This window comes from Saccostrea echinata, unplaced genomic scaffold, assembly GCF_033153115.1.
Source record: "Saccostrea echinata isolate AGI-Se365-2 ecotype Australia unplaced genomic scaffold, CSIRO_AGI_Sech_v1 ptg000030l, whole genome shotgun sequence".
NCBI lineage: Eukaryota > Metazoa > Mollusca > Bivalvia > Ostreida > Ostreidae > Saccostrea > Saccostrea echinata.
This window is the reverse complement of record NW_026889779.1, coordinates 12236218-12249762: the sequence shown is the minus strand read 5'-3', so window position 1 is coordinate 12249762 and position 13545 is coordinate 12236218. Positions and strand designations below refer to the sequence as shown.

At 33.1% G+C, this 13545-nt stretch overlaps 1 protein-coding gene across 2 annotated transcripts in view; it reads left to right on the top strand.

The window, feature by feature from the left end:
• LOC133197315 (von Willebrand factor A domain-containing protein 3B-like) overlaps nt 1-13545 on the top strand; it is a 42844-nt gene continuing 29299 nt past the window's right edge. For both annotated transcript variants that reach the window (XM_061333283.1, XM_061333282.1), the window contains exons 1-15: nt 1-286; nt 3805-4044; nt 5157-5251; nt 6275-6525; nt 6728-6887; nt 7035-7103; nt 7276-7382; nt 7503-7738; nt 8947-9140; nt 9407-9561; nt 9747-9885; nt 10177-10407; nt 10581-10763; nt 11008-11141; nt 11325-11602. In XM_061333283.1, coding sequence (XP_061189267.1) covers nt 205-286; nt 3805-4044; nt 5157-5251; nt 6275-6525; nt 6728-6887; nt 7035-7103; nt 7276-7382; nt 7503-7738; nt 8947-9140; nt 9407-9561; nt 9747-9885; nt 10177-10407; nt 10581-10763; nt 11008-11141; nt 11325-11602 — 2554 coding nt within the window. In that variant the 5' untranslated portion in view covers nt 1-204. The remainder of the gene's footprint in view (nt 287-3804; nt 4045-5156; nt 5252-6274; nt 6526-6727; nt 6888-7034; nt 7104-7275; nt 7383-7502; nt 7739-8946; nt 9141-9406; nt 9562-9746; nt 9886-10176; nt 10408-10580; nt 10764-11007; nt 11142-11324; nt 11603-13545) is intronic.

Below are 13545 nucleotides of genomic sequence, written 5' to 3'. Positions count from 1 at the left end.
TTGGTGCTATAGAAATTACCCAAGATATTCCGAATGCCGGGCAACTGTTGTAAACAAGATGGATGGTGTTACCCTGTGTTGGCAGGTGGCAAGAGGGATAAATTCACATTAAGCTTCCGGATATCAAAGGCCGAAATATAGGCTGGAAAGGATAGTACAAATGAATAGAGACTAAGTGACTTTTTATAAGGAATTACAGTTAATATGGTTTACGAAAGCAGAAAGAATACTTCGCCATCGAAGTTACTGGCAGTTGATCCATATAAAAAGAATGCCTATTCCCAGAGTAAGAATTTTTCTAAATGTTCAGTTGATTTACGTTTCCTGTAAAGTTGAAAAATGTTCTATAGATTTGGCTGGAGTTTGGTTTGTTTAATGTGCAGTTTACAGATATCATCAAATATTTAACAATCATTTAAATTATTTCCATTCATATGTAGTGGTAGGGCATAAAAATGTATATATTGTATAAGAAATTCATGGTAAATGATTGATTTCATTTCATTAGGCAAATCAGGTAAGGCATGCATGCTTATTTTATATTTCATTCTTTGTATTGTACATGTATATATGATAATGAGAATTAATATTTAATAGACTGCCTGGAGTGTGCATGTTCCTTGTATGTGTGGACAGCATGTCAAATCTTAGCATTTGAGATTCAGTTATAAAACATGACATGCAGAGTGTCATTTAATAATTATACTGTTGTATTAATGAAGTAAATAACATAATTTAAATCAGTTGAATCAGGATCACTTGTGACATTGAACAGCAATTAAATCTTTAAACTTTTGATGGTTAACAAGATATCATAATTTGCACAGTTGGGTGTCCTGAATAGTGCTTTGTTTATTTTGTTAATTTGATTATATATTCAAGATGGTGCATGCAGTGCATAGAGGTTGTATGTTCACATATTTTGTATATCAATATAAATTATTATATCTAATATATACAAGTATAATTATGTATAGTGCATGATCACTGTAACTATACAATGAAATAATGATATTTTTGAATGTATTAGAAGATTGGTCTACTAAATTTATTTTTGATATATTATGATATACTTGAATATCAGGCCAAAACTTGACAAACATTAATCAGATTTCTAATAAATAAATGTATCAATTATCGTAATCGAGTGAACTTAACATGCATAAAGTAATAAAATAAATTAGCTAACAATTAACAAACAACAATCTATAATGAAAGTAATATTCCTGAATTAACTGTGCAGTATTTAAGAATATAGTACCAACATGCTTATATATTTCTACAGAATGAATGTTAAAATCATGAAGAATAGAGTATTAAATGTATTGCTAAATCTACTAAGAAGTCCAATTCAAGTAAAACACAAACATTTCATCTTCTGAATTTCAAAAATTCACTCTAAAGTTTTGGGTTCTCTAGATACTAAAAATAATAAAAAGTAGTCATCTGTGTGCATGCATGCAGTCATAAATGTTTTAAGGAAGTGCAGTGACTGTATTTATAAATTTGATCCTAATCCACTGCATTATGGAGAGCCCTAATTCAATAGACTTATGGTGCTGAGTTTTAAAGCATATTTAAGGCAGGATTTTTCTGTCGGTGTTAGGGAGGATAATGTCCATGTTTATTTTTTCTTGTGAAATATTGATTAGCATGACTAATCAGACCCTCAGGTAAATTTCTTTTATCTCAACAGGTAGCAAAAGATTCACACAGCATTGGCATCAACTTAATATATCTCATTCTGACATTTTATTATCACTAAAGATTTCCTGCAGGTCATTGCAATTTTTTTTTAAGAAATCATTTACAGTTGTCACTGATATAAATCCTTAACAAGCACATTTTATCTTTGAAGCAAACACACTTCACAAGATATTTTGTGTACAATTCATGAAAAAAAAAATCACAAACTCTAAATAACAAAGTAGCACAATTAGTAATATAGCATTTGTTCCCTCAGCTAAGCAATGTTTTGACATGTTTGTAAGGAAAATATATATATGGCATATTTGATTGATATGATAATCTTGTCTAACTAACAAACACTCATTTAATATATTTTCTCCCACAGTGAAAGGCCTTTTGGATGAATTAGAAATTCATTACTTTCTATACATAGTAACCAAACATTGTATCAGTAGTTTGATAAACTCTCTTTGTCAAACTGCATGGACTGTACATAATTTATCCATTAATCAGAGAGTTGTTTAAACAAGACTTAACTGAACAAGTTCATGATGATACTCACAAAAATATATGAACTTGGTGTTTGCTTAATTATGGTTTTGGTTTCTCTGAATTGATCATTTTCAATCAAAATAAAAATTACATGCATATTTTTTAACTGATATATGGAATTGGTATAGGTTTTTTTTCCTCATGTTATTCTGTGATCGTATGTTTTCAGTCCTATTCAAAGAGTGGGCAGTAAAATGATCAATATGTATGCATGCATTGTTTGGTGAATGATACAAAGAGTTCTCTAGTGACTGAATTTTTTTCAGCCCAACTACAATTTGTGCAATAAAATCCTAGAGTTCCTTCAATTGTATACCAATTATTATGTCTAGAACAACTTTAACTGTGTTTGATTTTCAGATAAGCTAGGTTAAAAAGATTATTTACCATAAAATATTGACAAGTAAGAATGTTCAAATAAACCCTCTCATTCTTTACCAGAGCAAAAGGAAAATTTAAAGGGGAAACTAGATCCTCAATCAATATGAGCATAACATTTTATTCTAAGTTCTGTATATTTTTCTTTTTAATATTGCACAATGTTTTCTTTGAATCATTTCCCTTAGAACATCCCTATTGACATATTAAAAAAAATGTTTGAGTCTCTTAAATATTATTTCCTTTCATGTACAGTCAAACCTTGTTATCTCAAACTCGATGGGGCCTAGAAAAAAAAAACTTTGAGGTATCCAAGCCTGGTTTGAGATATTGAGGGTAAAATACTTATTAAGAAAAAGTGCTTGGGACTTCCAGATCACTTCAGTATTTAATTGGTATTTGAGATATCCATGTCTGAGTTTCCGAAGTTTAGCTGTATTTAAGGAATATCTAAAAGTTACCCAAGTTATCTGAGTATAACCTGGGTTGTGAGTCCCATCTGGGACTGTTTACACTTAATATATGAACCATGAAGCAGTTTGTGAAAAAGCAAAGACAGTTCTTCCAAGCCTTGTCAGTATACCCCAGTAACTTGGGTAGCTAAAAATGCATTCCTAATCATTTTACTTTTTATCATTCAAAAATAAGATGATTTGGTCCCTGAAATGGCTTTAAAATGAACAAAATTAAAATATTACTGTCAGATGGATTGATACTTTTTTATGCAAGTCATACTGTGATGCAACCCAATTATGTTATAAGCTAATATCTTATTCAATGAAATAGCACATTGCAACAGAATTAAAATATAATAATTTTGTTGGAAATATTATATAGGTCACATTTATGCAAGGATTTAAAAGGATTAAGTGTTTGCAAATTGTTCATATATTTCTTTAAAAGATACATTGTAAATGTTCTTAACTCAGCTGAGCCAAATTATAAGGCTCAAGTGAGCTGGGTTTTCTGATTGAAGGAATAAACTGTCTGCATGCCACTGGATGTAAACTTTTCACAATTTCAACTTAAAACTCTGCTCCAGAACAATTTTAATAAAACTTGCCACAAATTGGCACCGATGCAGCAGCAATTGATTTACAAATATTCTCAATATTTCCAGAGTATACAATTTATTAAGATTAAACATATTACAATTTTTAATCTATAAGCTTTAATGTTGTATAGATGTGACCTTTGATATCCGTCACCTGGACAAAACCCCTGCTATAGAAAATGTAGTGGTCAGCACATCAGAGGATGACTATAACCCAGAGGTCAGCGCCAAGAAAACGCAAGCTAAGGACTGGGAGCTGGATGTCCGAGCCCTCATCTCCTCCAAAAAATGGCTACAGAATTATGGTCTGAAGAAAAACCGCCTGACCTTCTACCAGATTCTACCTGTGATTGGATTCAAACACAGTGATGGTAAATGTTCAATAATTCATATTTTAATGGCATATCATTTATTCATTGGAGTGTTCAGCAGATGTTTGGGACAATAAATGTCAAATCATAATCTTGACTAGTGTGTATAAAGCTAATGAAAAATTCAGACTATATAGCTGCTATTTCAAATTTACAAAGTAATGATTTGGGCTATCTTATTTCTAAGTTTTCATCTAGATTGAAAAAGCAAATTTTATACATTTTCACATCACCAATATCGCAAGTCTAGTTTGTGTTAACAAATGAATTGATTTTTTGGGGGAAACTCAATACCTTTCATTCAATATTTACCAGAACCATGCAAATATTTGAATTGATACTTTAATTAGATGTAATTGTGTAGTATATAAAAGGGTCATTCAATTTCAGAAAGATCAGGGAGATTGCATGATTATTTTTAACAGTATTGGTGACTGAAGAAAAGAATAATTGTACTGCAGTGTACATGGCATTTTACTGTTATCTGTAATAATTCTGGGAAACGTTAATTTTCAATTTCAGCATATGAATAAAATTTGGTAACATGCATGTCATGCAAGAAATTGTCCTGAATAATTAAGATATAAATATTTCAATTTCGGTTATGTGAATTGCGAATTTATGGTATAGAGAAAAATGAGGTTTGCCACCATAATTTCTTTTATGAATTATCCATCTAGAAAAAGGGATCACATTGTGAATCAATCTTTTCTTAAGCAGATTTCATACTACATAGTATTTCTCAAAAGTTTGAATGGATGTCACCCGTGATGAGTTCACAACTTTATCAGTAGTTCTCTCTGTTTTTGTCCTTGACTTTTCATGCACCTTTTCATAAAGATATCTAATAATGCAATAGTATGGTATAAACAGTTCAAATTTAGGTACTCTTTAAATTGTGTTGTTTATACATATCTGACACTCTCATGACCATTGATCTCTTGTTTCAATAAGCTTCTCCGGCTAATGGTCTAATGGTCATCTTAAAATTGTGTCAACAATACAAAGATCAGTAAAAGCAATAATTACAGTAAAATATGGTTACAGAAAACACACTTGTAATGAATTAATTCACACTTTGATCATGTATGCATTCTGTTGAATTCTTTCAGACTTTGACAGAATTCTCAAAAGACCAGTATCATCCCGATATGGAACAGGACTATTCAGCACATTGTTTCATCCAGGAGAAGGAAAAACATTCAATGTAATTATACTTCTTAAATTATTTTTGGTATCCGCATTATTGTTTTCCCTTTATTTCAAAGTAAAGGGTATGAGATCAATTGTAACAGGCTAGGAGTTGAGGTTTATGAACAGAATCTCTGTGGACCTTATAACAATTATTTTTTAATTAAGTTTTTGATTTCTAAGCAGCATTTTTATCAACTGCAGTGGTCAGTTTGGCTAGTTAAGCCGGTTCCTAGGGAAAACACTGTTTGCTGAATGTTTTCTAAATAGTAAATAAAAATTAACCTATTTCTTATAAAGCAAAGTCTTATTTCTTAGCTAAAAAAGGTCAAGAGGTGTCTGACAGGTGTAAATGTACTTTAGTCAAGAATGAAATCCTCAATTATTCTACTTGTTCCTCTAAGTTTTTTTGGGGGGAGAGGGTTTAGGAATCACCTTGTCCACCTGTCTGTCAGTCCATCCGTTTGTTCATGCAATCGTGTCTGGGATATAACTTTGTAATGAAGAATCCTTGGAAGCCTATACTTGGTAAAAAGATTGCTTATGACCTGAAGGTATGAACTGGTTTTAAACCAAGGTCATTTCAGCAAGTTCAAGGTCTCTAGCAGAAAAAAAAAATGTTCAATTTGTGTCCAGTCCATTACTCTCAAATAGATAAGTGCAAGTTGAAATTTCAAATAAAAATTATTTGTGAGCTGAAGGTGTGTCATAATCTTGACCCAATTTCTTTGAGGTAAGTTCAGTCACTGATAGAAAAAGTGTAAAATTCATGTCAGGTCCATAATTTTTTAATGGAGAAACAATGTCCAGATTTCACTCAAAGATTACTAATTATGAACAATAGATGTTTCATTTATCAAAAAGGTTATTTTCGGCAAATTCAAGGTCACATTAAGAGAATGGTTTATGGACACTTTCAAAAAAATTGCAGCAGGCATGTAATTTTGTGAGCTCAGACACAGTACCTCTAATTTATTTTGTAAGCTGTCATTATAATCTGTAATAGTTATAATCAATTAATATTTCTTTTTTTTTTTAGATAACATGTGGAAGAGAAATGTTGAAACAGATAGAGGGAAGGTTAACACAGGCCATCAACCTATTCAACAGAAGACTGGAATGGCTGACTACAGAGAGCAGACGTTTGTTTGGAGTCATAGAAGAGAAGGCCATTACTATAGTCCTAGACATTCGCAATATGTCTCCACAGCAGTTTGACCAGTACAGAATAGCCTTAGAAACTGTCATTTATGAACAATTAACACAAATTTCAAAGTTCAATCTCATTAGGTGGGTAATATACATGTGCAAAAAAAAGAAATTTATATTTATTACGGTATTTACAAGTGCACAATAAAATTATCCCTAAGGTAACATATTTGATTTATTATTGCACTCAACAGAGTTGTTTTCATCTGACATTTGCTTTTGATAACCATTTTAAGTTTTAACCATAAAAAAAGAGACAAATCACAATTTTTTACTTTTGTAGGTCGGCAGATGATATGCAGTTGTATCATCCAGAATGTGTTCCTGTAACCCATGATACGATACAGGGAGCTGTTGATTGGTTGTGGGACTTGGACAGACTAGCCCCTGTGTCCAAAACAGCCACAGCTGAAGCTGTGCTTAAAGCTATGATGGATCAACATGTAGGTTTCAATTTTAAAACTGAAAACGGTAAATGTATTATATTTGGTTATAGCTAGTGTATTGTGATCTTTCAAATTATTTGGATGGGGATATTAAGCTCTGTGAAAATATTTGACCTAATATGTATTTATTTCTTTGTATTATAGAATGAAGCAGTATATTTGTTCACAGAGGGCAATTCCATCGATTCCTGCAAGGAACTCTTAAAAGAAAAGGTAGGGATGCAAAGTTAAGAAATTATGGATGGTTGTCCAGAATGTAGCATATAAAAATGTAACTTTGATAAACACAAATACCAAAAGAAAGGTGTCAAATGAAACAGATGAGCACTGTATATGAAATGTTGGTTCCATATGAAATGAGAATGTATCTTTTCTTTTTTTTCAGGTACAAGCTTGCCCAAGGAAGATTCCCCTTCATCTGGTGTCCTATAATTGTGACTCCTCTGATATAGTTAGGTTTCTGCGAGAATTTGCCAGAGGAATTGGATCAAAGTATGTAATGAATTTAAGACCTAATCTCCAGATTGAAAAATGGAACATTAAGAGTAAACATTAAAGTATGTGAATCATTCTTGCTTTCTTGGACATTGCATTTAATTTATGTCTTTTCAGGTTCCATGCATATGCAGTCATCATGGAAATGGATGCATATGAAGGACAGCCTTTAGATCCTAAAACAAACAAAGCCAACATTGTGCTAAAAAAGAAAACTTTTGGAGGTGTTCCTCCTGGAGCAGGGATGAGAGAGGATGTGATGCTAATTTTTGAAGAATTGGAAGAGGCAAGAAATGTCCGCTCCCAGATTCAAGCACTCACAGAAACAGTCCCTGAGCCCAAGATTCAAATTGGTAAAAATCTTTCACAGCTTTAAAAAAAAAGTTATCAAGATTCCAATAAAATAAAGTAATTGAACAATTAATGTTGCATTGGAACAAAATGTTTTGTTAGTACCATATATTATGACTGCTGAATCCACTATGCAATTTAAAAGAGAAATCGAATTTCAGAGTTTGCATTTGGCCATGCACATAACTAGCATGTCTTTAATAGGAAGTGAATGCAAGTCAGTTTGTTGACAATTTCATTTTCATTCCATTTTGTTTCATATGCATAGGGCTTTTTTAATAAACTAGAAAGAAAAAATATACCTGTATATCTATGTACTGAATGCTGAAAGTTTTCATCTATTTTAAAACAACACAAATTTAAATATCATTATGACTTGGAATTGATGAATAAAGCTGCATTACCCTCGGTAATTAAATGACATATTTGACCATCATCAACTTGCAATAATAATTGACTTCATAAATCTCCATGATTACTTGATGTGTTTGTTGTAATTTTAAGTTTAATAGAACATGTATCCTTAAAAATTTACAGGACCTTGGAATGCGAGGTCATACATACCTCGAGAAAAAAACAAAAGAGGTTATTACACAGTCATGTAAAATTCGCAAACACTGTCTTCTGCCTTTTCTGTTGTTTGCATGATAAATATTTTTTTCAGATTCTTTAATGCATGAAATTATTAAGACAGAAGTAGAAAAATAAAAAAAAAGTCTAGTTATCTAGAAATATTTTGCACCAGACTTTCTTGTAATTCAGTATTTGAAATGTCACAGTACAGTAGATTACAAATTTTACATAAATTATATGGTAATAGAAGCACATCTTTCTATATTGTTCTCTGATGGCAATTTCATATACATGTATTCTTAAAAGTGTATTTGTTTGAGGTTTAACACCTAGCCAGGGAAGATTTCAACAGACAAGTGTCTCTCAAGTCTATTGATTGTTAATTAAATACTCTGTGTAACAATTTATTTACCATTTTTTAGAAGTGTAACATGGTGTGTAAGGATGGAGGCATTAGATATATAACAAAAATGTACATCCATAACAACAGAAAAAAAAAACTTATTTTGACAAAATGCCCAAATTTCTGATTAAAGTCCAGTAAGAGCTATCAATTATGTATAACATGCATAAACCCATCCTCCATAAAATTCCCAAAATAGGTGATAGAGCTACTGCATTAACTTTTATGTTTTAGAGTCAAAAATCAGTAAGTGGGACTGCGAAAATGTTGAAGAACAATATATGGGAACAAAAGAATGGCTGAAGAGGTATGGATTGAGTGCTCGCAGGCTTGAACTTTTTGATGTGTTGGCATCTGTAGCTTTCAAACACCAGGATGGAGCTGTAGACATCAACATGAAACCAGGGGAAAATACTCAAACTGATGCTGTAAGTTATTAAAAAAAGTCATACTTTTCAAAATGTTGATTTATTGAATTAAAAAAGCCTGCACGACACATGGTGGTAGCTAGCATTTGGAATTCACAAAGCTTCAATTTAAATTTATACATAATTAAAATTATCATGTTTTATGATATTGCCAATATTGCCATTGCTGAAAATGAAGTTTATGTTAACATGATTTTTAAAGAGGATGACCTATTCATTTGGAAGTACATATATTATTATGTAAATGTTGAATATCAATCTTGTAGGTAAAACATACCAAGCTAGTGAATGCGAGATACTGTGATAGATTCCCCATTGTAAAGTGGAAAGATGGCCGAGTGGTTCATGTTCAAGTCACACCAGAACTTCATAGAGAATATGAAAGAAAGATGACCGTTGCCCTAAACTCTTTTCATCAAAGGTATGCCAAACACAGAGTCAATATTTTGATAATTTTCACTTACTATATGAATATACGAAGGCTTCATCATTAAATTGGGTATGTGATATTTTTTTGCCTCCTGGGTTTCCAGATATTGAATACATGTATACAACATGTGTTATGTACTGTACTGTAAAACTGTATTTTCCTCTATTTTCCTGTAGAATTGACTGGCTGAACAAGGGAAGCAGAGCACTGTTTGGAACTGTCATAGAAGATCAGATTTATATCCTTATAGACACTTCAGCATCCATGTTACCTAGTATTCAGTATCTCAAGGATAAACTCTTCTTACTTATGCAGGTATCCAGAAAGATTCTCACTTACAAGAAATGCGGTTCTGATACATGTATTAAATTACAGTGACTGTCACCATTACAGCAAATGTGTTAGAAAAGTTGTGTAAAGTATCCTGAAATAGATAATCAGCCCTTTTAGGAAGTATTTATACAAGTATTTGCATGAATCGTAAATGTTTAATTCAGCCTTAATAATCATTCTTATCCACAACTGTTTTAATTCAATATGGGCATACTTGTACAATGTCATACTGTACTGATTCATAGTGTATGCCTATCAATAATCTGTCTATAGGAACAAATAAGACACAAGAAGAAGTTCAACCTGATTTCCTACAACTCCAAAGCCACGGCCTGGCAGAATCGGTTGGTGGATATATCAGAGCTGAGTCTAAAAGGAGCCTGGAAGTGGATCCAGGGTCTGTCATGCTGGGGCTCCACCAACACTTATGCTGCTCTACAGCATGCATTATCTGACCCTGGCACTCAGGCTATATACCTACTCACTGATGGAAGACCAGATCAGGTAGCACTGTAGTACATTTATTTTCTGAAAATATAAGTAAATATTTCTTCTTTCAATTAACTGTTAAAAATGTTCATTTTATCAAAGAACTTTATTCATGCATCCACATTCAAAGGTGCACTGAATATTTTGCATTTGGATTGGACTCATTGCATGCTTATCTTCTGTTATAGCCACCTAAATCCATCATTGCTCAAGTTCAGATGCATCATTCTGTTCCTGTTCATGCCATTTCCTTTAACTGCAATGATAAGGAGGCTAATGAATTCTTGTTTGACCTTGCCAAAGCCACAGGTGGACGATATCATTACTTCTCAGAAAAAGGCAAGGACCCAGACCAGCCAGAATCATGGGAGGTAATCCATTAACTATTTTTGGAAGTCTGTGAGAATGTATATATATATAAATTGTCAGAGTTATTTCCCTTGAAATCTTGAAATGTTGATCAAGTTTTTAGTTTTAATAAATACATGTTGAAATTGAAATTTAGCTCTGTATATTCTCTCCACTGGTGGTATCACTTGTATGTTATGTGTTTATTAAATGTACAATGTTGTATTAATCATAAAAAAGTGTTAATCCATAAGGTATATCTTTCAGAGTGAAGATATACGCCACATCAAAGATGAGATTCAGAGAGGATTAGAGGCTTTGGACAAAGTGGAGGAATTAAGAGATGAATGCTCCAATCTGTCTTACAAAAAAGAGGTATCCGAGATGAAGAAATGCAGTAGGTACTGAATATTGTCTTTTGATATCAATAAAATATTTTTCTGTTTTATATATATGTGTAACTTGATGAATAGAGAAATAAGAATTAGTTAATTCAGTAGATCAAGTATATAATAACTTGTTCCACAGCAGTTTTATGTTGTAAATTTTGAATTTTAAGAAATGTAATATTGTTACATTGACAGAGATCACGTGTTATCCAATACTGACAGAACCTCAGCAGTCCCTCCCATGGACACCAAAGACCTGTACAGATCTACCCCATCTCCTCCTCCTAGACCTAAGAGCGCTCCTCCCGTTCAGTCCTTCAGACACACTCCTACTCCCCCTAAATCTCCCAGACATTCAGAGCCCTCAGATCTTCACCCAACCCCCTCCTCTGGGAGACCACAGACTGCTCGACTGCGGTCCTCTAGGCCCCAGAGCTCAAAGTCGGCATCCTCCAAAAACGCTCTTAGTGCCAGTGAGTCCATATATAAGTTGCTTCATGTCTGTTCAGAATGATTAATTTCACTGCCAAAAAATATGTTCACAGCATTTGTGTATGTGTACAATTTTTCACCAGTGAACTGTTTTCACCAAATTTTTTAAATTGTAAAGTTTATTCTTAGTTTCCTTTGCAAAAGAATTCAGGAACTCTTTTTAATAATAAAGAGCAATCATATAAAATAGGCAAATACGAGTCATTGTTAATACAGATTCTGATACTGTCACTTTATTTAATAATGTTGAGAGTAATGCTGGTTTTGTGCAGATGAAAATCAGCTGTCTATTAGACATCTAAGATCAGGTATCAGCTGTTCAATGCTTGCACTGTCATAACTTCTGTTACCTGCCTAATTCATTTGAAATTTAAAAAAAAAGTTAATACAGCTTCCAGAATAAATTTCAATATTTATACTCATTTTTAGCTCACCTGAGCCGAAGGCTCAAGTGAGCTTTTCTGATCACATTTTGTCTGTAGTCCGTCTGTCCGTCTGTAAACTTTTCACATTTTCGACTTCTTCTCAAGAACCACTGGGCCAATTTCAACCAAACTTGCCACAAAGTATCCTTGGGTAAAGGGGATTCAAGTTTGTTCAAATGAAGGGCCACGCCTTCTTCCAAGGGGAGATAATTAAGAATTTGTGAAAAATTAATGGCATCATTAAAAAATCTTCTTCTCAAGAACCACTGTGCTTGAAAACATGAAACTTATGTGGAAGCATCCTCAGGTAGTGTAGATTCAAGTTTGTTCAAATCATGACCCCCGGGGCTAGGGTGGGGCCGCAATGGGCGATAGAAGTTTTACATAGGAAATATACAGGAAAAATCTTTAAAAATCTTCTTCTCAAGAACAGCAAAGCCATAATTGGTCATATTTATATGGTAGCATCCTCAGATAGTGTACATTCAAGTTTGTTCAAATCATGACCCCCGGGGGTCGGGTGGGGCCACAATGGGAGATCAAAGTTTTACATAGGAATATATAGGAAAAATCTTTAAAAATCTTCTTCTCAAGAACAACAAAGCCATAATTGGTCATATTTACATGGAAGCATTCTCAGGTAGTGTAGATTCAAATTTCTTCAAATCATGACCCCCGGGGGTCGGGTGGGACCACAATGGGCGATCAAAGTTTTACATAGGAATATATAGGAAAAATCTTTAAAAATCTTCTTCTCAAGAACAGCAAAGCCATGATTGGTCATATTTATATGGTAGCATCCTCAGATAGTGTACATTCAAATTTGTTCAAATCATGACCCCCGGGGATCGGGTGGGGCCACAATGGGCGATCAAAGTTTTACATAGGAACACATAGTAAAAATCTTCTTCTCAAGAACAGCAAAGCCATGATTGGTCATATTTATATGGTAGCATCCTCAGATAGTGTACATTCAAATTTGTTCAAATCATGACCCCCGGGGGTCGGGTGGGGCCACAATGGGCGATCAAAGTTTTACATAGGAACACATAGTAAAAATTCTAAAAAAAAAAAAAAAAAAAAAAAAAAAAAAGTAATTTGTTAAGAATAGCAAAGCCATGATTGGTCATATTTATATGGTAGCATCCTCAGATAGTGTACATACAAATTTGTTCGAATCATGACCCCCGGGGGTAGGGTGGGGCCACAATGGGCGATCAAAGTTTTACATTGGAACACATAGTAAAAATCTTTAAAAAAAACAATTTGTTAAGAATAGCAAAGCCATGATTGGTCATATTTATATGGAAGCATTCTTAGATAGTGTACATTCAAGTTTGTTCAAACATGACCCCTGGGGATCGGGTGGGGCCACAATGGGTGATCAAAGTTTTACATAGGAATACATAGGTTAAATCTTTAAAAATCTTCTACTCGAGAACAGCAAAGCCATGATTGGTCATATTTAAATGGAAGCATCCTCAGATAATGTAGATTCA